At 45.3% G+C, this 24637-nt stretch overlaps 1 protein-coding gene across 7 annotated transcripts; it reads left to right on the forward strand.

Moving 5' to 3' along the window:
* The first annotated feature begins 75 nt into the window (after positions 1-75).
* On the forward strand, positions 76-24540 carry LOC1276293 (serine-rich adhesin for platelets). 7 transcript variants are annotated; one of them, XM_061645993.1, is made up of 9 exons: positions 79-243; positions 8576-9020; positions 12638-12852; positions 16437-16544; positions 16905-17023; positions 17091-20117; positions 20881-21138; positions 21702-21839; positions 22319-24540. In XM_061645993.1, exons 2-9 carry the CDS (start codon positions 8974-8976, stop codon positions 22730-22732), a joined length of 4326 nt encoding a protein of 1441 aa, XP_061501977.1. In that variant the 5' UTR covers positions 79-243; positions 8576-8973; the 3' UTR covers positions 22733-24540. The 7 variants fall into 7 exon arrangements, with proteins under 7 accessions (XP_061501981.1, XP_061501984.1, XP_061501977.1 ...); XM_061645995.1 differs by lacking the exon at positions 79-243 and adding an exon at positions 281-657; XM_061645996.1 differs by lacking the exon at positions 79-243 and adding an exon at positions 500-578.
* Positions 24541-24637: the final 97 nt, after the last annotated feature.

Below are 24637 nucleotides of genomic sequence, written 5' to 3' on the forward strand. Positions count from 1 at the left end.
TGATGATTGTCACTTTTCAGTTCGCTTGACAGCTGTCAGTTGACATGCATTGGCCCAACCGCTCGCTATGCCTGCTGCTGCGTCAACTTTCCGTTCCTGTGCTATTGGTTCTGTTCACCGCACCACAGTTTTTCATTGTTGTCGAGCTCGTGCAGTGCAGTGCGTACGCTCGAGCCGTACTTTACTTCTTTTTTTGTATTTTGCACAATTGCATGCACGTGTGTGTGTGTGTGAATCACAGAGGTTTGTAAATGTTCTGTCTCCAAGCGGGTGCTGTGCCCCATAATCCGCAATAGTGCAGACGAAAATGGGTGGTGCGTCGACATTTTGAGTCGGCCTTCCCGAATTCCGTCACCATCGCGGAAGGCAGCGCGACCAGCTTCCTCCTGAAATAGTTTCCGTTTTGCCTCGGCCGTCTCGGGCACAGTGAAAAGTTACCGATCGAAGTGGCATGTGTGTGTGTGTGTGTGTGTGTCTGTGTGGAAAGCCATTTTCTATTAGAAAATCAGAAAAAATCCTGCTCGTGAATCTGCTACTGCACGCCGTGTGTTCGTCAACCTCCGTTTGCTCCAATAACGGTGTGTGTGTGCGTGCGTGCCCATTTACAATTGCGTGGCTTGGTGCAGTGATAACATTCTTGGGGAGAAAACAAAATTAGTAAACCTCTTCAGCTTAACCGCACCCTGAAAAGCATTAAGTTGCGGTTAAGATCTATGCTCCAAGTAGTGATTGTTCGCTCGCTATGTGTGTGTGTGTTTGTTTGTGTCGCGGAGACGAATGGTCTGAAGGAGTGGGGGCATAAATGGCCGAATGCAGTAATGGCCGTGGAGTGGTCGTTTGTGGCTGCGTGTGTGTCTGTGCCACAAGAAAGAGGAGTTAAGAGTTAAGAATGCAATTCGGCAGCAACTTCTAAAAGAAACTAGCACAATTGTTGCACAATTTAAAGCTGTTTTCCCCCAATATTACGATGTTTGCAGTAATCAACATAGCTTCCAAAACAATAGGAGAACTTAATTAGCATATGTCAAAACGGTCCCATTGAAGATGACTCACCGTTTCCCTTTCGCTTTTGTTTGCAAATCGAAGCTCCAGTGCACGTGAGTGTGTGTTAGGAATGTCTCTGATGTTACTGCAACTGCACAACTGGTGGAGCTATACGACAAATTAGCCAAAGGCGCAGTAACAACCGTGTTTCCTTCTGCTAGCTAGATCATAGACGAGAACGAGAAACAAAAACACAACCACCATTTGGCAATGGCAATACCGTCATCAAGCTTCAAGGTTCATTTGTTCGCGAAAGGCACGCGGGAATGTCGCAAGCAAGTTCAAAAATGCACTGAGAACGAGGAAGTTCTTCTTTTTGCAGCATTCTTAAAATTTACCCCAAAAAAAAAGGATCAAAACCGTCGTACCGAAACGAAGAAGCCTCGCCAATGCTTGAGAAAATGTCAGAACGTTCTTAGATGGATCGTCGCAACTTCAGCAACCGGGCCCAAGGCCAGGCCTCCCAACTCTACCTTCTAACGATCGGCCCATAGTAGGCGCGATTCTACATCACACGGCAACGGCAGCCATTCCAACGGAGGGGCAGGCGTGCAAAGAAGGCGACACATCCCTTTTCCGGGAGGTTGCCTTCAAAGACAAATGATTTTACAACGCGTCTTGCCACAGCTGCATTAGTCTCTCTCTGTAAGCCTCTTGCCGTCATTATTGGGACTGGGAGCTAAAAACAGCGACATAGGACCCCGGAACACGCGTTTGTTACCGTCGTCGCAAACGTTTCGCCTTGAACGCGCACGGCCGAGAGAAAGCCAACGAAATGTGTACGATGGTGAAGCGAAGATGCTGTTGGTAGGACAGGGGGGGGGGGGTCTATCTATCGCTTGGTGTGTTGTTGCATCGCGTCACAAGACGACGGCATAGAGCTGAACCGAGCCGAGAAAACCATTCGCCTTCCAACACCACCACCAGCGGCAAGAGGAAGATGAGGTCATCACCGTGCACGAGACACGGTGACTGGTTGGTTGGTTGGTGGTTGGTTCAACGAATGGCGGCCGGTGTGGTTATGGCCAACCAAGTTCAGGGTGCAACCTGTGCATGGCACGAAGACGCGCAGAAATGGCTGCAGTGGCTGCCGGTTTGCTGCTAATCGATAATGAAGCTTCCCTAGGGCCCTTCTGTGCGCTAAAACAACTCGCAATGAAGCCTGACTTCATCATGGAGTACATTTATTGCACCTTAAAATTACCTCAAAATAACTTTCCATCAAGCGACGATAGGTTATTTATCGATATATGTTCCCACCATTCTCTCATTCCAGTAAATCATTGCCTCTCCCTGGCCCCACAGTCGTGACCCATATGGCGTCTACATTTGGGCAATTTTATCTGCTAATGGATAGAAATAGATAAAATTACTTGGCGTGTATGGGTGTGAGGCGAGGCGCAGGACAGAGAGTGAGAGTCATCCGGATGTAATGTCATCGGTACGAAAATAGTCGTCCCCTCGCGCGTCCCGAACCGCTGGCTACGAAGGCACCAGACGTCACAGGCCAGTGCAACTGGCGCATTTCGGTGGATTAGGATTTAATGCTCCGTGTTTCGTCACTCACAGTGCCTGCCCATAGAACGGAGAGAGATAACGTAAATTGTTTTCGCTGGAATGAAAAATGGTTTCCTTCCCTTGCAAAAAAACTGTTTGCCATCGTCATCTCGTTTAGCGCTTACCGCTCTATATCAGCTTGGCATTTATTGTAAAATGAGACAGTTTGCCATCTATTTTTAAGTTGCTCCTTTGGAGCATTTTTATGTATATGCAACTCATGCTTTTCATTGAATTTTAAACATAGCTTCACATGACGTTATCTAAACCGCTGGCCAACGTCCAAATGGGGCATTGCACTTTTGTGTGTATGTGTGTGTGTGCGCTGGCGTACATATTTTCCGCCGGTTTTGCTATTGAACCGGAACCTGCGAAAAATGGCACTTTGCCGATGTTTCGTTTCGCCTCTTTTTTTTAAACAGACCGGTTTTAATATGCGTCACTTTTTGCTTATTTTGAACAACAAGAACGCATCGAATTTGGTGCTTTTTGTTTTTTTTTTTGTAAAAAGGAGCAGGGGAAGACCAGGAGACGGTTGTTGGATGTGGTCCAACATGTTAAAATGGAATTCTCCATGGGAGGTGGTGCATATAAACGTGCTTTGCAACATTAATTCTATTCGATGGCATATTGCATATTATGTTGAAATGAAAATGGCAGTTGAAAACGGGTTAAAAATCCCGAAAGCACATTATACTTAACTCGATGATCGTTTTCCAAAAGGTAACCCGCTCGACCATTCTTGCTTGTCTTCTAAACATCCGCCAAACCATTATCGTCATTTATTTACGTTTGCTTTCCTTTCTTGTAGCAAAACAATCCCGAAACTTCCCGACCCGAAATCAGGCACAAAAGTTGTGAACTTTCTTCGACAGACATGAACATAAAGCATTAGAAGGGCCCCGGAAAAAACTCCAAAAAACATACTCCACATCGCAAGCGTACCGGGGAAAATGTTTCGTTCGGACCAGCAGCAGTGTGTTTTAAAAATAGCCGGTTGCTGCTGGTTCGATCTAGAACGCTCTTACGAAGCACTCCACCACCGCGAACGACCGCGGCTCCAAGTCCTGCAGTACAGTTTGGTCGACTGTTTTGAGAGAAGACTCGTCTCCAACTCAGCATGAATGCGTCGTCGGATCCCATCCCGCCCTAAGGGGGCACAAACACACACACGCGACGCGAGGTTTATTACGCTACCTGGCAAAACATAACATTTTATTCCATCTCTACTGCGGCTACGTTTGGAATAACAAGCCGAGGCACCGGCGGCCAGCAACCGAGCCATGTTTGTTGTTCCGTCATGTACTGTGCCGTCCTTCGGCCTTTCGGCTGGGTTTGGTGTGTTTTTATTTTCCTTCATGAAAAGGCTTCGTTATGTTTTTTCCTTTTCTTTTTTTTTGCCCGACACGCTTCTTCGTACACGTCGGTTTGAGCCGCTCCAGGTGTGCAAGCGCGCTTACGAATGGGCGGTTAAGCGACTCATCGTAATCCACCGTTGATGCCGCCGATATCGATTAAAAGCCAAGGAAAGAAATATGTGGTGTCGACTGCTTTTCCCCGTCGCCAACCGCGGGATGACCGTGCGCATGGTTAGGACCCGGCCATCTCTCCGTCCGGGGCTATGCTGTGTAATCGTTCAGTCGAACGGACGGCGAAATTGCCTCCCCCTTGGGCGCCATTTTCCGGCACCGCTGCGAGACACACGGCAATTGAATGTGTGTTTGGCATTTATGTTTTTCCTTTTTCACTGTGTCGCGCACTTTTGCACGGCTTTTCCAGAGATCGTGCGACCTCTGTCGCGATGGTGTCCCTCTGACGATGTTCCCAGCCTTGATGAGGCCGTATTGTCGGTGAGCTGCCGATGCAGTGTCACGCAAGCTTCTCTCCTCGAATTTGTTTCCCTTTTCGACTGTGAGCTTTCTGCCTTTGCTTTGTCGGGTGACCACGGCTATGTTGCAAAACTATCGACGGTGTGAATTGGTTGACGGATGCGTTTCCCATGACAGACTGACACCGCAACGAGATGAAGGTGCATAAAAGCGGTTTTAATCGGTTTTGCTCGTCGCTGTGTAACGTTTGCTTGTTGCTAGCCTGTTGTTGAAACTCCCATTTATACCACACGGGATGGCTTTCGCAAAGGCAGAGCAGCTGATCGTATTGGTCTCGGTACGCGTGGCAGCAGATGGCAGACCACACCTTACAAACAAATTCGGCCTGTTTGGAGGGTAAAAGTTTGAAAAATTGGATGCCAAACCTTTCGAGCAGAAATATCGGCGACCGAACCAACCATGCCCAAAAATCACTGGTTGTGGTTTGTTTTTTTGTTATTTTTTATATGTGTTTTTTACCGATCCGCATAGAAAAAGAACATACATACACTGCACACTACAAAGCAAAGAGAGAGAGAGAGACCCGCCCGGAAGTAAGGTTAGTCACCGGCGATTTGTTGTTTCGAATTGCACCTGTCATCAGGGCTCAATTCCAGAGCGGGCAGGGTTGGGGTAAGGAACCGATCAACAATGTCCGGGTGTTTGCGGTGGCGCATACTACCCCTCATTCCAGTATTTCTGCTCATTTGGAATGGCTTTTATAGGGGCTACTTTTAGTTTGAGCCTCTTACCGCCAACATTTTCCCCACTGCCGAAGGCTTTCCACCGGACTTCCGTGGCAGCGCTCCGCGATAGGTGTATCCGCAAATGAATGAAGCGAAATGGAAAGAACAGTCAAAACCGAAAGCATTTTAATGTGCTTTTTTCTGTTTCTGTTTTCCTTTTTTTCTATAGTTGGATGTTGTTATTACTTTTTCCTTTAAAATGAAGATGTTTCTTTCACATCGATCGAGAGATTATCACACCTGAGAGTAAGGGCTTAAATAGCAAATCTGCCCGGAGAGAGAAAAAAATGGTTTGAATCTCGTCTAGACCACCGTCTTTTGTTGGACATTTGGATGGATTTCATCTGGCTTAACATCCCGTTTACACAAAGCCATTGCCCCCAAAATATCAATAAGCTGAAATGTTGTGTTACGTCGTTTACAAAAGTAAAATATTATTACACATTTATGCATTAATTTGAAGAATTGATGTAGAAGTATTTACAATTTGTTCTAGAAATTGTTAATTTGAATTCAGCAACGTTTTTAACATGTAATGATGAACTTCAGCAACACAATTGTAACTTAAAACTGCGCCATGCTTTCGCCCGGTTTGATCCCGCCTAGCTGACGGGTAATGCGTTAATTTTAATTAATTAAGACCATCTCTTCCATCCTAAGCCCGTTGGACTTTGTGCCGTTTACACACACGATAAGAGTTAATTAAACTTGGAGAAGCGTAAAGCGAGAATGCCCCGTGCCATGCCATTCTCGTTGGATTAGGCGATCGTTTTCCGTGGAACGTTTGTGCGGGTTGCCTAATTGCTATGGTTTGGCATCGATGTGGGCGTTGCTTTGAGACTTTGACAACATGTCCAACTTGTTTTATCGCTTTCAATTAATGTTTCACTGCTTGCTTTTGCTGCCTGCTGGTGCCGCTGGTTGTTGGAGCTTTTCCGTACGACGGACACAATATATCAAGAATTGAGAAAAGAAACGGTTTTTTTCTGTAATCTTTTCTTGCACAACACTGACCGTTTGTCACACGGCGATCGATAATGCACCGTAGTGAAATGATGATTCAGCCAAAGCTTTATCCATTTCCATTGCCGTTAGTCACCAATCGGCAAAGCAAACAGGCAAGCGCATTAGCAACCAATGGCGTTCAGATGCGTTCAAACAGCACAAACGCACACAAACACAGTACCGGCCACTCCCGTATGCTTCCCAACCCAACCAACCAACCGAATAAGACGTGTTTTTCTCACACTCAGCTGCATTCTGGTTCGTGTTGGATCGGTGTAGCGCGCTTCCTTAGCTGTGGCAATAATGTATCCGCAAAAATAACCATTACGCGGTACAAATCTTTCGTATACATTTTCCCTGTTTTGTTGCCGCTCCTGGCGTGCTGTGTGTGGACTAGTGATGGGGCAACTGAAATTTCCGTCGGAATCGATTCCGCCTAGCTCCGAAGTTTTCTGGAATCAGTTTACGGAATCGATTCCGAAATCTGTATCGCCTTCAGAATCGGAATCAGTTCCGCAATCAGAATCGGTTCCAGAATCGGAATCGGTTCCATCATCGGAATCGGTTCCGCAATTGGAACCGGTCTCGGAATCGGAATCGGTTTCAGAATCGGAATCGGTTTCAGCATTGGAATCGGTTTCAGCATTGGAATCGGTCCCGGAATTGGAATCGATTTCAGAATTGGCTCCGAAATTGGCTCCGGAATTAGAATCTTTTTCGGAATCGTAGTCGGTTCCGGAATCGAAATCGACTCCAGAATCGGCTTCGAAATCGGAGTCAGTTTCGGCATCTCCATAAGTCTATACGTTTGGGTCCAATGATGCTACTACGTATTGATAATCGCAAAAAATCAAAATTTACTTGTAAGTGATCCATTCTCATGGAGATTCTCGGAATGAAACATATTATTATTTATTTATTAACATCTCGACTCAGTGCTTCAAGGAACGTCTCCAGCTTTTGCCGTGGCCGCAGTGAATTGCGATGCGAATTATGTTTTTGTTATGTTTTTTTTTTAATGAACTGTTACATCTTAATTAGGCCATACGGCCCGTTGAAGATTAATAAATAAATAATATTATTTCAATTCCAGAACTGATTCTCATTCCAGATACAATTCCAATACTGGAGTCAATTCTAATTCCGTTACCAGAGCAATTAGCTATTTCATGACCGATTCCGACTCCGGAATCGGCGTCACAGTCAACTCTGCCGGCTCCAGAATTGATTCCAAACACGGAATCGGAAACGGGTAGCTCCGATTCTGAGCTCCCAACACTAGTATGCACGGCTTACAATGTGTGGGTCAGTTTGTGGAGCATGTTAACATGTACCGCATGGGTGTAAATGCGCCCCCCACAGCTGCAACTGGGCCAACTGGGGTGTGCAGTTCGATAAGAAAAGTGGAGCGCGCAAATAGGAGAGAACACAGACAACCCAGTGCGTAATGATTATATTAATTTCATACGTTTAAATATCAACGTACAGAAATGTTGTTGTCTATTTCAGTATACCTTTTTTGAAAATGAATAATACCTCCTTCATTTAACGCCACACATTAATGCTTTATGCTTCTGTACATCCACTCTTCGCAGCCGCCCAAAGGGCTGGCCCACCGGTAAAATGTACGCCCCATTGACACGTGCTTTGCATGTCGTAACTCGTGGTTGGCACTTTCTTTTGATGCCCCTTTTTACACGCTCATCACAAAATGCATACCATTATTGTGGAATCCATCCACATCCAAAAAGGTGCTCGATTGCTCGTTTATGCTTAATTTCGCACACATTTGGTAGTGGAGCGAGAGTGAAACACATACCCAGCGGCAAAGGGAGAGAGAGCGCAAACCAGAGAGTGAATTAAAAACCATTTCACCACCTTCCTGCCGCTGAATGTGTTGCTAAAGTGCTTTTACTTTTCACTTCCCTAAAATATCACGGTCAACCGATCGACATTTACGCTGGCGCGGAAGCAATAGAAAACTGAATGGGGGATGGGGGTGGTGGGAGAAAATGGTCATACCAAAAACAACAACACACACACACACACAAAAAGCGAAAACACTTCCACCCGGCTTTTACACATTAGTTCGACGAGTAATAAATCAATCGACAGGTTTCCATCACGCCCTTCCTTCCAGGCAGGCAAAGGGAGTAGTGTGCACAGTGTGGCTGGTACTGGTCGTATTCGGCGTCAAATTGAAAGTAGCCTATCACACAACACTAATTTCATCTCAATACCATATCAATGAACATAAAATCAATTTCGTTAGACGAAAAAAAAGATAACAACTGAATTCAGTTCGCCTTTTGCAACGCTTTTCATTAATCCATTTGGCGGCGTTTGCTTTTTTAGGTAAACCATTTTTAGTGTAGTCTAAACCCAGTGCAATCACACACGGAACGAATGCTCAACGTGCTTCTTTCTCCACCAAACACCGAACCAGTGTTGTGCAGTGTGAAGGAAAAATCATCAACCAGTTGGCAAAAATTTGCATAACACGGCTCAATTTTGAAGTTTTGTGATTGTGAACAAAAGCAATAGAGAGTGAGAGAGAACTGTGTGTGTGTGTGTGTGGGTACTGATTTTGCTGTTTCGTACCACCGGTCTGTGTGTATGCATCGAGAAGTAAAAGTGAAACCACCCCGCCGCTCTACCGGAAGTGCTGCCGGCGGAAGATCAGGGTGATCTGCGCGAACCAGGCGGCGATCCCATTTTTTCCCTCCCCAGCGGCAGCCAACGGTCGGGAAAACATGGACGTGTCCGAGAGCTACAGCGGAGATGAGCTCATACCAGAAAGGTAAGTTTTCCGTAAGCGTACGAACAAGCGTACGTAGAAAATCTAGAAAGAATTGTATAGAGAGAGGTTGTGCGAGCAATTGGGAAAACGCAAAGCAATTCAAAAAGATCATTGCATGTATACTTAAATCAGCTTTTTTGTTTGGAATATTTCATTTGAGGAGATATTTGATGGCTGAGCTTACCGAGTCATCTAACAGGCATTTTTGTTCTACCTTTAAAACGTTTGTTCGTGGCGAGTATGATTGATTCTATTTTCCTATTTGAATTATTTGGGGGTATCTCGCAACTCGCGTATAGACTGACGTGAGTTAAACGTTGATGAGCTTTACAGGGTTTCGAATCATATAACGGAATAGTTCAATCACTTTGAGGAATGTTGCAAATCGGTAAGGGAATGTTGCATGCAAGCTGTGGAAGTTTTCAATCATATAGGGGAGTGTTGCCACTGACTAGGGGAATTTTGCAATCGTACTGTGGAGCTGTCATCAGACTGTGAGTACCGCTGTAAATATCTCAACATATTTTCGTAAATTTTACTAACTTATCATGTTTAATTATGGCTCCGTAGCAGGATTTATTTAGTTTATCATGTGTATATATGATTCGAAACCCTGTAAATGCGTTTGGATTCCGCTTTCCCGCCGTTTTGATACAAATATTTCATTTTGTAGTTGTTTTTATATCATATCCAAAATTAAACTATATCGCTTATTAATTTTAAATCATTGCTATAATATAGTACAATCAAGCCAAAAAAGTAATTGTAATGTTATAGGTCCTGAATTTCCTAAAAAAATATTACATATCTATCAGATCACCCAGCTTTGATTCTGAACTGATTCCAGTGTAATTTCATCGTTAATTTTCATTAATCTGAGCCAAACCCATTTTCTTTACATTGAAGTCCATTGTTAAGGTAATTGTCAATGTGCAATCATCTAATGTGTTATTTCATACCCTGCTATTAGCTACACAAAAATTCTAATTTAATTCATTCCGAAATTCAACACATTTTTTGCCTTATTGAAGTTCTGGACAAAATGTTATTTTATTTGATAAAGATAATGTATTTGCTAATGGGATGAATGCCTCGATGGCAGTGCAGCGAGAATTATCGACACGTATATGGGTCAATATATCCAGCACTACATTGAATCCAAGAGGAAACATAGTATTCAAACCCTGCTGTCAGTAGTGGCCCGCCCGATCCACGAGAAACCCATCTTTAATGATTGGGTGTTTGGTCCTCAGAACAAGTTAACACTTAATAGAAACATAAACTAAAAAATACGAATTTTGTGAACCTTATTGAGATCAAAATGCCCACAATATCAAACAGTGGCTCAACAAATTTCGAAATTCTGTTTTTAATGTAATTAGTGTAATACTCTTGGAAATTTGAATTCTCATATCCTAAAAATCCTCAAAAAGACGTTGCTCGATAGATGCGGGTTATGCAAAAGTTTATTCAAAATATTGTTTAAACAAAATGCTATTTGGAAAATACCCTAACGGGTCTGCAATTGAATAAAAAGGGGTTCCTTAATGCACCAGGTTTGAATACACTTAGGAAAATATTGAATTGGAAAGACTACAACTTCACACAGCAATATAATAAAATGGCTCTTAGACGATTGGTAAGTTCAGCTTGAAGAATTTAACATGTGAAGTGAATGCACGTTCTTCCTACAAAAAGAATGCAATTTTTCTGATTTTAAGACATTTATATTTTTTTTTGTAATTTTCACTGCTTTAAACGGCTTAAAGATTTACTTTAAAATATTCATTGCTTAGTATAATACGTGTTTTTCACACGAAGATAAAGCTGGAAAACCATTCGCCAGAAACTAAACCTAATTTCCTCTTTTCTGTTGTCTTACTGCACTTTGAGAGCTCTGTGTCTTTTGGTCCCGTTCCCATACCCATTTACCCGCCGGATATCTTTCATCTCATCCAACATCCCATACACAGACCGAGGGAGTGGGGAAAATTGTGAATGTGTTTTCGTCTCTTCCTTCGAACACACTTTCCGGATGTGTGTGTGTGTGTTTTTTTTTTTGTGTGTCACTTGCGTGTCCAACTCACCTTCCCAACATTGTTTCAGATCTTTCGATTGATTGGCCGTCAGTGATGCTTGAAATTGACAATGCTTCTTCGTTGCGCCAGAAATGCAGTAAGGGAAGGGTGCATTCCGGCGGGTGGTAAAGATTTGCTCCCATAATGAAGAGATATGTGGAAACGGGAACAACAACAATGGGTGTGTATGGGGGATAATCCGCAGCGTAATATGTTCTTCCCGTTTACGATGCGACAAAACATCGATCGATAACAGTTTGACGATGGCCAAATCGACTTGGACTGAGCAGTAGCGTGAGAGAGAGATGAGCGTGAAAATGAAAAATAATTGGAATATTTTTTTAAAATATTAAATCTTTATTCAAGTATTATTAATTTCCCAATTTAATAGGTAATAAAATGAAAAAATGAAAATATCAGTATTAAATCCATTACGGAATACAATTACGGAATTACATACAGAAGTCTTGAGATTGTAATTTTTCGAGTTTTGTGTATAACAACATTTTAATAAAATTGGTAGAAAAATAATTAAATTATATAGTTTCCACGCCCTATGCACTTGTACTTTAAATTATCGCAAAATTAACTCTATTTGTTGTCACACCTTTTCGTGTCCAATAACTTTAATTACATTGCGCTCCACTTCCTCTCGCCAATGAACTCGTTATTAACTTGTTAAAAAGGTGTTTTAATTGCCAGTTGAACTTTTCCCAATGGTGCAACAAACCATTACCCATTGAAGTAATCGAAATCTTAAAAACAACTTACAGCAATGAAGGGGGTGAAATGGGTGAAATTATCATTTCCAATTATGCTTCACCTGTTTCGGTTTGTTATCATCGTTACCACCCACCCACCACCAATCGAAAGTAGCGTGTTGTCGAAAGAAATTATTGATGATGGAGTTTGGCATCAACGGAGCCCATGTGTATGGGGCGAGAAAAGGGATAAACGACCATATCTTGTTTTGATTCATCATTTTATTTTGATCTAATTACGCTATCGTATATGGAAGCGAGCTGATTAGCACCTTTTCGGATTGTTAAAAGTGTATTTTCTCTCGCTGGCGCTCGCTCTTCTTTGGAGCTCTTCGCGTTGGCCAACAGACTCGCTGTGGAAAACGCGATCGCTTTAAAATAGAACAACGTTGTGCGTGTAAATGTGAAGCACCACGGACGCTATGATTTCGTCCATCCTCCTGCCACAAGATGCATTACATCTTGCAATAGTGCGCCACAGCGCTAGACGCTCGCTCATTGCTATGAATTGGGGTTAAAGCGTTCCCCCGCGCCGGTTTGCAACATAACAAACATCACCCAACCCCAACCCGAAGCCCAAGAAAGCTTCACACTTCGTTTAATTCGCGTACGTCCGGTGAGGGGCGTGGGACAACAGGGGTGGGCTTTGTTTTTGCAACATAGAGACGTACCTCTTGCCTGCATGTGTCTTTTACTCATCCTTCTCTATTTTTTTCTTCTTTTTCTTCTCTTCTTTGTCCAATTACTAAAAAAAAAAATACACACAAACACACTCTAGCTGCCTCGAGTCGGAATGGATTGATGAAGATGAAGTGTTTGCAATTCTAAAACAATGGGAAACACGCGGTGGCGGCGGTGTGCGCGGCAACAGCAAAGCAGCAGCAGCCGCCACCGGTTACGGCAACACTGCTGGCAGCGGTCACATCCTGCTGAATCAGAGCTTTGGCAATGAGAACAACATTAGCGTCGGCAGCAGCATCCCCGGAAAACTAGGTAAGTTTCATCGTTCCCTTTTGCTGGGAGAGGAGCTAATAAGATGAATAAATGATCACCGAATGTGATGTGTGTTGAAGGGAACAGTTTAGTTTTAGCACACGCAAGGGTTATGCGAAGTGTGCCAGGCATGATGATGGGGTTTCTAAGGCGTGGTTTTGGGTAATTTAAATTTGTTTTAAAAGTGGTTGGATAAGGTCTTTGGTACTGATACTACATTAGGCCAGAAATTATTTCTAAACCAATCTATGGCTACGATTAGTTAATTTGGCAAAGACAGCCGACTGCGGGTTACTGCATAAATCACAAAAGCCTGTATAGGCCGGTATGTCCGCGTGGGACGTTACGCCAAATAGAAGAAGAAGAAGAAGGAGTTAATGGTACTGGTACTGTTACTTAATTTCGGGGGCATGTAAGAACTCCAGGGTACGTGCAATGTTTTTTTTTTTAAGATTTAGCCTAATTCCACGGCTGTATCTTCTAACTGCACGTCAAGAGAAACTGTTTCCTAACCATTACTAGTCATGGAACTGCTACCGAATGAGGGAATTGTTCCAGAACCTACACCTACACCTGTGGTTTTGAAATTGATTCTGAACCCACACTGGTCCTCTAGTAGACCACTAATCCATATTCTGGACCATGCTCCTGAAACGGATCCAGTCTTAGAACTTATATTGAAAACATCCTTGAACTGATCCTAAGGCCATACCGATGCTGGAACTTAAATAGAATCCATATCGTTACTGGACCTGATACTGAACCAAGGCTTGTTTTAGTACTTATTCTAGACCAGCGATCGGCAAAGTGCGGCTTTTTGCTGTCTAGATGGCGGCTCTTTGACGTTCGTATGTTTCATATAACTTAAAAATAATACTGTTGAGTTGTCTATTTGGCTCATCGCGTAGAACTCTACGAAAATGTTGTAAAATTTGGCTCTTTTGGTCCAAAAGTTTGCCGGCGCCTGTTCTAGACCCATAGCAGTTCATGAACTGTTAATCCTTAACCTATAACGGTCCTTTAATCGGCCCTGAATTCTTATCGATTCTGGAAATGATCCTATCAAAAAGAAGGGATCAGTTTTGATGCGGTCCAAAAACTGTACCTGAATCTCTTTCAATCAAGAAACGGATCATGATCTTGTCACGGGTCAGGAACCGTTTCAGTAGCTCACTATCACACTATCACGGATATTGATGCGGCTATTATATTTGAGGGGCGGTCCCGTGGTACAGTTATCAACTCGAACGACTCAATAACACGCCCGTCATGGGTTCAGGCCTAGAATGTACCGTCCCCCCGTAGCAAGGATTGACTATCCGGCTGCGTGGTAATGAATTAAGTCTCGAAAGCCTGTATAGGCCGACATGTCCGCGAAGGACACCAAATAGAACAAGAAGATTATATTTGTTAATGAGCCATTGCCGGCAGCAGTATTTTTTTTTAGTTTTATTTATTCGGCGTAGACATTCAACGTAGAAATTTAAGAAATCCCTAGCGAAGAAGATTTGTTAGGGATCTATACGAAATATTGTTTATAATAGTTTTTATTTTGACTCCTAAAATGAGTCCGAATGTAAATTGTTTCGAATTAGTCGATATGAATTTTCACAGTTAAATTACGTTTTTCTTTAACACACAGTAGAGATTCACTAATGAACGAATCAGTTGACATTCGTGAGTTCAATCATTCAAAAGAGTCAGCTGAGTCGCGAGCTTTTTAAGATGAGTTTTATTATCCAGTCTTTGGTTTAATTGATTTAATCAGTATTCTTTCAATAAAGTATTTATGTACGACCTATTGTTTAGACAATGTTCTAAAGACCTTTTATTGTGTCGTCACATCTGCTGCTCCTTGACGCAACGTCCTACGTGAACATGCCGGCATATACAGGCTTTAAAGACTTATTCAATACCACGCAGATGGGTAGTGAAGTCTTTGCTACGGCGGACGGTCCATTCTAGGCTTGAGCTCACGATTGGCATGTTGTTAAGTCATGCGAGCTAACGACTGTACCACGGAACATTGCATACAAACGCCACTGTCGTCACATATGATCTAACTCCTAAAAAAATGTAAATTGAAAATGAACTCCTAAAGTCTTGCAGAAAGTGAGTCTTTTAAGAGTACACTCTAATTTTGAGCACAGGTTTGCAAACATTCAGTTTCAGTTATGTTTTTTTTTTAAATATAAAATAATTGATTTGGAGGAATGTATCAAGGGTTTGATTTTATCTACCCACTTAGCACTCACAATTACAATATTTCAAGAAGGGGTACCAATTGCAACCAGTTGACAGGTTTGCAACATATACCAACCTTCCAAGATAACAACCCTTTCTGATGGCGGTGGGCTCGTCCAAATTAAAACGCCCATTCAGTACACGACAGCCAAATCCCAACACCTATGCGGTTGTACGCCTCGTATACACCTTCATTCTGGCGAACGGTGAAGTCTTGTCTTCTTGGCGTTATTCATGCTCTGCCCACTGTCTCCGTCGAAGGACAACCACTTGATTGTCGCTCCATCCACGAACCGGTGTCGATTTCATGCTTTCCGTTTCAATTTCAATCCAAATCGAATGGGGGGAGAGGACAGTTTGATTTTTGGTGTAAAGCAAATTTAAGACAAAAGTATGATCAATGAAATGAAATTTGTCAAACTGGAAAATGCTATGAAATCAACATGAAAGTATAGATGTGGCAAATCAACATGAAAGTATAGATGTGGCGAGAGTGTAAAAAAGGTGTGTAGAGCTTTTGTTTAAATCGCCCAGCTGCGCGACACCGTCCAACAGTGACGTGACGTGGTGGTGGAGGTGCAGAGGCCCCGTATATGGTGAGGTCACTTCCTCCACTCGTTTTGACGCGCGCTGGCCTAAGCGCCCGTTTCTTTATTATTGCGCGGTTTTTTTTTATCGTTTTGCGTACTCATTCACGCTTTTATGGTGTGTGCTGGGTTAATTCTTTGTCCCTGGACGTTGTGTGTACGTAACTGAAAATGGAAACTAAACCCCCCCACGTGCGACGAGCAGCTTGGCTGGAGGAGGGTGTGTAACGGTGCCACAACTATCTCCGATGTGCGGCCAGCATGTGCATGTACCGAGGAGCGAGCGATGCAATCAATCCGTCCTCCGCTACGTTTTGCTGTCAATCGATTTGGCGAAGTGCGTTTTAGGCGACAAATGCCACAGTTGTTGTGCGGTCAGGCCTTTGTGTGTCCTGGTATAGAGCTACAGCACAGCTGGTTGACGGAAGTATCCGTTTTAAAAATACCTTCTAGACAGTTTCGGAAATGGAATGGAATGTGGTTTCTGCCGGTACCAGTAGACAAACTTCCTGAGAACGAGAATGAACCGCGAGAACGGGCAAGGTTCTGTTGCATCAATCTTGACATCTTAGTTTATGGCATGAAGCGAAAGAGAGAGCCGTTGGAGTAAAACGATCGCAATTTCGTCTTATAAAAAGGGAAAACAACTAACAACAGCCGGACAAAGGGAATTTGAAACTAATTTATTATAATATTAAAGAAGATATTTGAATCGTTTTCCTGCTTTTTTACCGTTACTCGTTAAACGTCTAGAAACACTATCCGAATGTGTGACGGACCGCATCAAGAACGAGCTTCTTCTGCTCGATGATATCGATAGTATAGAGTGTGACAAGCGGCTGCTGAATCCAAACAGTGGCAGTAAGTATTCGCCGTGCGTTCCTTTCGCGTGTCACCCATTGGTTTTTTTTTTAAATCCACCCCAAATTGGCCTTATAACAGCTAACAAGTTCCAATAGGATTCGCAATTGATTGGCCCTCGACGGAATTGATTGCAATAAATTGAACGAAAATTCGAATCATCTCGCCGACCATCATGTGCGATCAACCATTTGAATGTATCAAACAGCAGCAACAGCATAATCCATTAATGGTGTTTGTGTTTTTTTTCCTCCCATACTGCCATAACACTTTAACATTCTCATGCGTTTGTGATGCTCATAGCATTTAAGGTGTACAATAAACACTAATTAATGATTGCCTTTTACCCATCTATTGTAGGTCAAAGATTCGTCGACACGGGAACGTTCACAAGGCCGAAGAAGAGAATAGAGACTGGCATACCGAACAGTCCACTCGCTGTAGATAATAACAACACCTTGTCCTCTTCACACACTGAGGTAAGTCTGACGCAGCTCATCTTTTCCTCCGATTATAAATCAATTCGCCTTCTCACCCTCTTTCCAGTTCCCAAGCGGAGGATCACCGCTGCTGAACGTACAAATCGGTGGCCCGGTAACGCCTTCCTCCCTAGCTACCCCGTCCGCTCTCGTCAGCTCGACCACCGGCAACCGGCTGCTGATGCAGCGCAGCTGGCTGCAGGATGTGTCACCGCCCTGCTCGATCATGAACTCGATGGAGTACTCGGCGAACGAGAAGATTACCAGCAGCCTGATCACGAGCGGCGACTTTAGCAGCGTCGGCTGTCTGCTGAACGCCGGCGATGACAACGCGAACGGGAGCATGCCGAGCGTGGGCAACGCCAGCTACAACGGCTACAATCTGTACAGCGTGATCGAGGACCGGCAGCGGCTGGAGAACCTTTGCCTGGACGAGGAAAGCACGCTGACGAAGGATTGCAACATCTCGCGCACGGACCTGAACGCGATCGAGAGCGTGTCGGGCGTGAGTACGATGCAAAACTCGTACGAAAGCAGTGGCCGAACGGGGGCGCTCGTCGGGGGCAAGTCTTCGTTCGAGGAGGAAAGCTCGCCGCCGCCACCACCGTCGACGGGTGCCCCAGCGGAAGAGGAACAGGACGCTGGAAAGGAACTGATCAACACGACCATCACTACCGGCGTGACCGCGCCCAACGACACGTTCGAGCTGCCGGAAGCGGAAGCGGAGCGGCTGCTCGCCGGCAAGCTGCTGCTGAACGGTGGCGGTACGTACGATGCGCGTCGGCCGCGCAACTTCAACACGTACCGCAAGCCGCGCTCGTCGTTGAACCAAACGTTCGAGGAAGTGCCGCACGTCGATGCGGACACGACGGTCGTGCTGCCGGCGGCGGGGCAAACGTTCGTCGCACCGAAACCGGTCCTCGACAAGCATGCGGTCATGAACAGCACCTTCGGCATCGTGGGCGACGAGCAGATCGGTGGCGCGGCCAATGGGCACGGAACGTTCGTCAGAAACCGTACGCTCAACAACGAGGAAAGGGACGACGTGCGGTTAATCAATCTGACGCTCGACACGGTCGAACCCTCGATCACGCCGCCGCCTGCCGTTCCGTTCGATCGCACCTTCAAGCGGCGTCCGCGCAACGGCACGTTTATCGGCGGCGAGGACGAGGTACGCCATCTGCCATTCGATAGCCCGCTGCGGCCGACGGTGGTAGGCGGTGGCGGGGCAGGACCGGCAGCTGAACCACAGCTGGAAGATGAAGCGGAACCGCACGGGCAGCGCACACCAAACGGAACGTACAATCAGCCGCAGCAGCTCCCGGCCAACTCGATGCTGGTACAGTCGACGCCCTTCCACGGACCGTCGGCTCGGGCGAAGGTGGCGCCGGAGCTAGAGGACCTGTCACCGATCGGTCCCGAGACGCAGAAAACCACCCCTACCAGCGGGCTGGGGCGTACGATGGTGCGACGCAGCCGCAACCTGGAGCAGGACCTGCGGAACATTACCCACGAGGTGGTTGGCACCGCCGAACCGGCCGCTGACATGCTGCTCGAGCTGGAGACGGACGATTTCGACGTCCAGATACGGCGGCTACCGTCGGCGACGGCCACCACGGGCACGGGCACCGGCACGGACATATCGAATTTCCTCGACGCGGAGAAGCGCATCTCGCTGCAGCACTTTGAGGAGTTTGAGAAATCGATACTGGAAAGCGAACACAGCGGGATCGATTTCGACGAAATGCTCAACTCGCTGACGGCGGACGTGCGCCGGTCGGACGAGGCGAGCGACAAGCTGCGCCAGTCGCTGGACAACATCAAGAAGCGCCACTCGCGCATCAACCTGGAGAAGCAGCAGCAGGACGAGATGAAGCGGAAGCTGCACCAGCAGCAGCAGCAACCGGCGGAGGCACAGTGTGACAATAAGCTGGCGGACTCGCTGCTCTCGAAAAGTGGTGGCGGCAGCAGCAGCATGTGCTCGTCGAGTGGAAGCGAAAGACTGTTAAATCGTAGAAGTAGATATAATGAGGACGTACACCTGAACCTATCGCCGCAGCAGCAGCAGCAGCAGCAGCAACAGTCGCCATCGATGAACGCGACGGTCATCATGGCGAACGGGGGAAGCGAAGAAGGGCCCGCTGAATCGGCTGATCCCGTCCCTACCAACAGCGAGGTAGAGACGTACGATCGCAAGAACCGGGACCGCTTCAAAACGATACGGCTGGGCAGGCGGCGGGACGATTCGCTCGGTGCCGTCCTGCCGGACGTGGACCAGGAGCTGGCCGGACCGCAGCCACTGTTGAACGGATCCGGGGAAGATAGCGGCCTCAGCAGCAGCAGCAGTGCCTTTAGCAGGGTAGATCATAACGCGGCAAAGATGGCTGGCGGTCCGCCATCGCTCGCGAACGGTGGTAGCAGGATGGCGGCGGGTAACGGCAGCAATCTGCCCACGATGAAGACTGAACCCTCCGGGGATGACGATGAGGCCGTGTTTAAGAAACCGCAAGCAATCCAGCCCAGCACGATGATGCAGCAACCGTCCGGGCTGGCACGTCCCGGTGAAAGCCGGTTGCGCAGTACCCTCTCCAAGCCGCGCTACTATGGCGCCGCCGGCCCGCTGCAGGGCACCATTGGAGGAATACAGCGCAAAGACCTCACGCTTCCGCTCGGCAACAAGTCCAGCTCGGCCGATTGCTTGGAACAGCGGGAAGAGGACGATCAGTATCTGCTGCAGCAACCGCGGCTGTCCGGGGATAAATCGCTCCAGCAGCAGCAGCCCACCTCGCGGCTAGCGACCATGTCCAAGCTGGGTGGCGGTAGTGGCGGTCTGCTCGGCACCGGAAGGTACTCACAGTTTGGCCTAGCGAACAAGCAGCTGCAGCTGCAGCAGAACCAAACCGTTGCCGGCCAGCCGATGGGTGCTCCGGCGCTCAAGTCCCCGATGGGCACGAAATCCAAGTCCTACCATAGTCTTACGTTTGCGCAGGCAAACAATAGCAGCGGGTACGGTGGCTCCAGTGGCAATCTCTCCAAGCTACACGGATCGTCCGCGCTGCAGCTGAAACTGAAGCACAATTCCAGCAACACAGAGGTATTTTTTTCGTCGACTTTTCGATTTCTTTTGTCATCCATTTCCATGCATTTCTCACCATAGAATCATGTTTCGTGTCATATTTTTTACACTGATCGATTCGTGACAGTTATTTTGCCATTTCCGTTGTATTTGTTTGTTTGCATTACCCATTTATTGTTTGTGAGGTCATGAAATAGTTACAACCTTAAACCATAGATACTATTGGTTGGAAACAGTATTGTAGCTGTGTGTTATTTAGCTTATGTTTAATAGATCCAATCATGAGTAGAGAAGACAAAACGGTACGGATGGAAGTTACAGTGTCATGTATCGATCATGTTCTTTCCCATGTCCCACATGTAAAAGGACAACACTACCATTTGGCAATCCGCACTCTAAGCCCATCTTCTTCGTATCATGCGCATACCTACGGTTACACACATCCCCATCAATCCCATTGCTCATTTATCGCACATGCACTATATTGGTGTGAGATTCTTCTTTTTTTCCTCGGGTGAGAGTTTCTTTCTGTCCGACACACCCAATCCTTGCATAACACTTGCTCCACCACCACCATCGTGCGACAGGAGGATGCGCTCAGTCACATCCACCCGGTGTAAACGTAATCTAGATTTTATGCAACCGTCTCATAGATGCGTGCGTGTGTGTATGTGTGTTTCTTTCTATTTGTTTGTATCTCTATGTATGTGTGTGTGTGTTTCTTCCGTGTGCACTAACGCTAATTCGATGATCCCCGGTCCGTCCGACCTGTGTTTTGTAGCTGAAAAGTAACACATCCAAGCGGTTCTCGCTGCAGCAGCAGGCAGCTACCAACTTGCGGCTAGCGTCCAGTAGCGCCAACCAGCATCAGGGTGCCGAAGGAGGAGGAGAAGGAGGAAGAGGAGCAGTGGTGGGCCGTGCCAGCTTGCCGCTGGGGCGATCACCTGCCGCCGCTCAGCCAAATGCAGCTCGTACCGGCCTGAACAACAGCTCCACCGCTGCTGCAATGGCTAACAAAAACGCTCTGAATACTACCACTGTACGTGTTTGTTTTTGTAATTATAATGTTTTACCTTTTGTTGTTAAGTTTTGAGCTACAGGGTCTGGTCAAGGGGAGAAAGAGATGGTAGAGGATAACACAAAAATAGGATATTAATTTGAGGCTATTATTAATTATTGTTTCGTTTACTAAAACAAATATGTTCATTGTTTAGTGTGGTTGCTTGTTTTATCTGTTAAACGTTCTGTTGGCTAAGAGGAACAGTACTCAAACACGGTTTAGTGTGTACATATTAACCACAGGCTCTTTTCAAAAACATTCCTATAGCTTTATAGCTGCCTCTTTCACCTTCAGATCCTATTTGGTGCAAAATTCGTGTGTAAGCTGCTTGGTAAAACTTACGGTGTTTGTTTACCCAACACACGCTCTGTTATCTTTGGCTATCACACATATATTTAACAAAAAAAAAATTAGCTCCACATGATCCCTTTAAGCAAAAGAATGTATATAAAATGTATTGCCCTCTGATCGCTTGTACAGATATTGTTGCATTTTAATGTCATGTCCCCTGTTTATTTGTCCTTGCCTCCTTTCTCCGCTAGCTCTCCGGTGGTGTACAGATGCGCACAGCCAGCGGGTTGGCGAAAACGTCCCGCCTTGGGCTGATTCGCCCCTCGTCCGGATACTTTAGCTACAGCACGCACCGCAAGCACCCGGACTCTGATAACGAGTCCGTCAATGTAAGTAAAACCAATGGTCAATAGAAGGACCAAAGCACTGAGTTGTATGTATAGAATAGAAAATAGAATAGGCTAGATATATTTACCAGTTCAACATTATTCCTTTTATCTTATTCAACACTTACTCTGGTGAGTGATATATATACATTTTTGAAATTAATTTTCTTTAGCTGATCCATAGAAAGCCCCACGTTTTTGAAAATTATAGAGTATATTAGTAGAAACAGGTTTAGTAGTGTGTTTTACCCGACAGCGATTATCTGAGTTGGAAGGGTCATACTTTCTCCCATACTTCACAGATCGTTAAAACCTTTCACAGGATAAAGTTTTTGAAATTTTGTACTTATTTCCCAATTTTTCTCTCCCTGTTTTCTTCCCTTTTGACGTTTTTTATAATGTTTTTTGTGTGTGTACGTTTTTTTTTTGTTGTTTCATCCGATCCCCTGTGTGTGCGCCCTGTGATGATCATCATACCGTAGAGCCTATCATCCTCATCCGCTAGCTCACGGGGCAGCCTTTATCGTGTAGATAGTCAAAGCATAGCGAACGGTGCGCAACCGCCACAGTTCGCGAGCGCTACGCGAACCAATAGCGTCGAGGACGTTAGTGGCACCAGTAGTAGTGGTAACGGTTTGCTAACGAAACTTAATGGCACCGGTGCAGGAATGGGCCCGGGAGTGCTGAGCGCGTACGCGTCCATCGAGCCGCCGCTACCGAAGAACAACCCTCCAGTGTCCTCCTCCATGCCGGCGGCGCCTACAACGACCGGGCTGAAGCAACCGACGGCAGCGACCGGTGGAGCGAAACCTTCCGGGCTGAGGCCACCGTCCGCCATACGACCACCGACGGTGCGCAGTGGTCTTCCGCGTCCCACGAGCTACATAAGACGATAGATTGTGCGTGATTTTTCGTGTAGGATGATTAGCTAATAAGGGCCCAGCTCCCAACACAACACACGGGCAGGTAAACGAGCCATAGAAAACCCCTGTCGTGTGTGTGTGTGTGTGCCCGTGTAATACGGGCAGAGCGCAGCGCAGACAACCAGATCGTTGTAATATTAAGCCGTCGTCTGCAATGTGTCACGTGTCGGCTTTTGGCAACCCTTTTTCCCCACATTGTATTTATCTATCGATAGTGTGTAACAACTGTGTTCTGCCGAAAGTATTCCCATCCGGTCACGCTTTGTTTTACTGCTGTGTGTATTTACTACGCGAACAGCTTCGTCCCTCGAACCTTCCGATAATCACTTTACTTGTTAACGTTTGTTTTAGGAATCTTACTCTTTTCTTTTATTTGTTTGTACAATACCGTTTGTCCGTTTACCGTGTTTTGTTGGACAGTCTATGTAATACTTCTCTCATTGTGAGCATTGAAGTAAATCATTTGCTATTTAATGTTCTATTTAATTAACATAACAGGAAGACGAACGAAACCATCGGGGGTTGTTTGTTCTTCCATTCAGCAAACGCTTTATGAATTGAAATCGAGCGAGCTCTTAGAACATTGCGCGTTAATCGCTGCGTTAAATGCAGATTAGTTTGTTAAACCCCATCTTTTTTATACAACCTATTGAACTATGAAAACTCTAATGCTGCTTTCTGATCCTCACAGGCGATTAATTGAAGAATTTGTGATATCCTAATTGTTTCTTTAAAAATACTGTTCTTCTGCTTCCCCGTCTCTGTTGCTAATTCTAATATACGTACATTTGTTATACGACGATCCCCGAGACACCCCTGCCCCCATTGCTGACTGTTAGTAATCTTTGATTTTGGAGGAACGTTTTGTCAGACTTTGTCATGTGCGAGTGTCGAAGTGTGCTCTAGGGTCGTGCAGCAGCATCAAAATACAAGGAAAGAGCCTTCAACAAATGTGTAGCTGTTCTAGGCACAGGAAAATGTATGTTACTTTAACTCATTTACCTATAAGCTTGCTAATGTGTAAGTGTATAAGCAAACAAAAAACAGAAACGTAACAATATTAAACTCACACACTTGGAGTACCCTAGGAGCGCGACCTTGTTGTTATACGGTCAGTGGGTACGCTACATAGTTGCTGTAATGTTATCCCATCTGGTAAAATCCGTTTAAGTTAAAGGCAGCTAGCGAATTGGGTGAGGGTTAAGACTAAAAAGGAAGACAGTCTTACGGTGCAGTAGACGTAACGTTAGCGCTCGAACAAATCGAAAGAAGACTTTTGGGTTAGACACAGTATAGTTTGTCAGGTTTTTACAAGTAAAATGTCCTCGTAACAGCAATTATGATTTACGTATTATGGGAGAATCAATCCGCTTTTCTTTTCTTCTTATTCGTTACATCGTCCAGCAGACAGGAAATTGACTTTTAAATCAACATCCGGTTCGAACCACTCAATTCACTCATTATTCACGCTGCTCCTCGTAAACTCCTTCGTACTTGAGTTAAAATGATCGTGAACCTGACAAACGTTTTAGTTTAAAGATCTAAGCATAAGAAGAAGAAGTATCGCTTTGAATTGAGCTATTGCGAAAAAAAAGAAAGGAATATAGACCTTAAGACGAGATGAACAAATCACGCGGAAATGGACAGGAATTGTTATGTTTCTGAAAGCCTGAAACTGTAAAACGTTAACTCTATAGTAGCTCCGTTTGAACTGTGTAAAGCAAAACGATATACAACATATTTATACATTAAAACAGAACCTTCCATCCTGGAACACAATATTAGTGAGCTGGTTGAATGTTTTCCTTTCTTTCATCAAGTGTATGATAATATCACCTTACAACAAAAGCAAAGGAGGGCATAAGATACAGCATGTGT

This window comes from Anopheles gambiae, chromosome 2 (assembly GCF_943734735.2).
Source record: "Anopheles gambiae chromosome 2, idAnoGambNW_F1_1, whole genome shotgun sequence".
Taxonomy (NCBI): domain Eukaryota; kingdom Metazoa; phylum Arthropoda; class Insecta; order Diptera; family Culicidae; genus Anopheles; species Anopheles gambiae.

Coding starts and splice junctions, on each gene's coding strand:
- LOC1276293 (XM_061645993.1), top strand. CDS start 8,974: ATGGACGTGTCCGAGAGCTACAGCGGAGATGAGCTCATACCAGAAAG. Junction 12,853..16,436: donor CAGCATCCCCGGAAAACTAG/GTAAGTTTCATC, acceptor TTAAACGTCTAG/AAACACTATCCGAATGTGTG. Junction 21,840..22,318: donor CTGATAACGAGTCCGTCAAT/GTAAGTAAAACC, acceptor ATCATACCGTAG/AGCCTATCATCCTCATCCGC.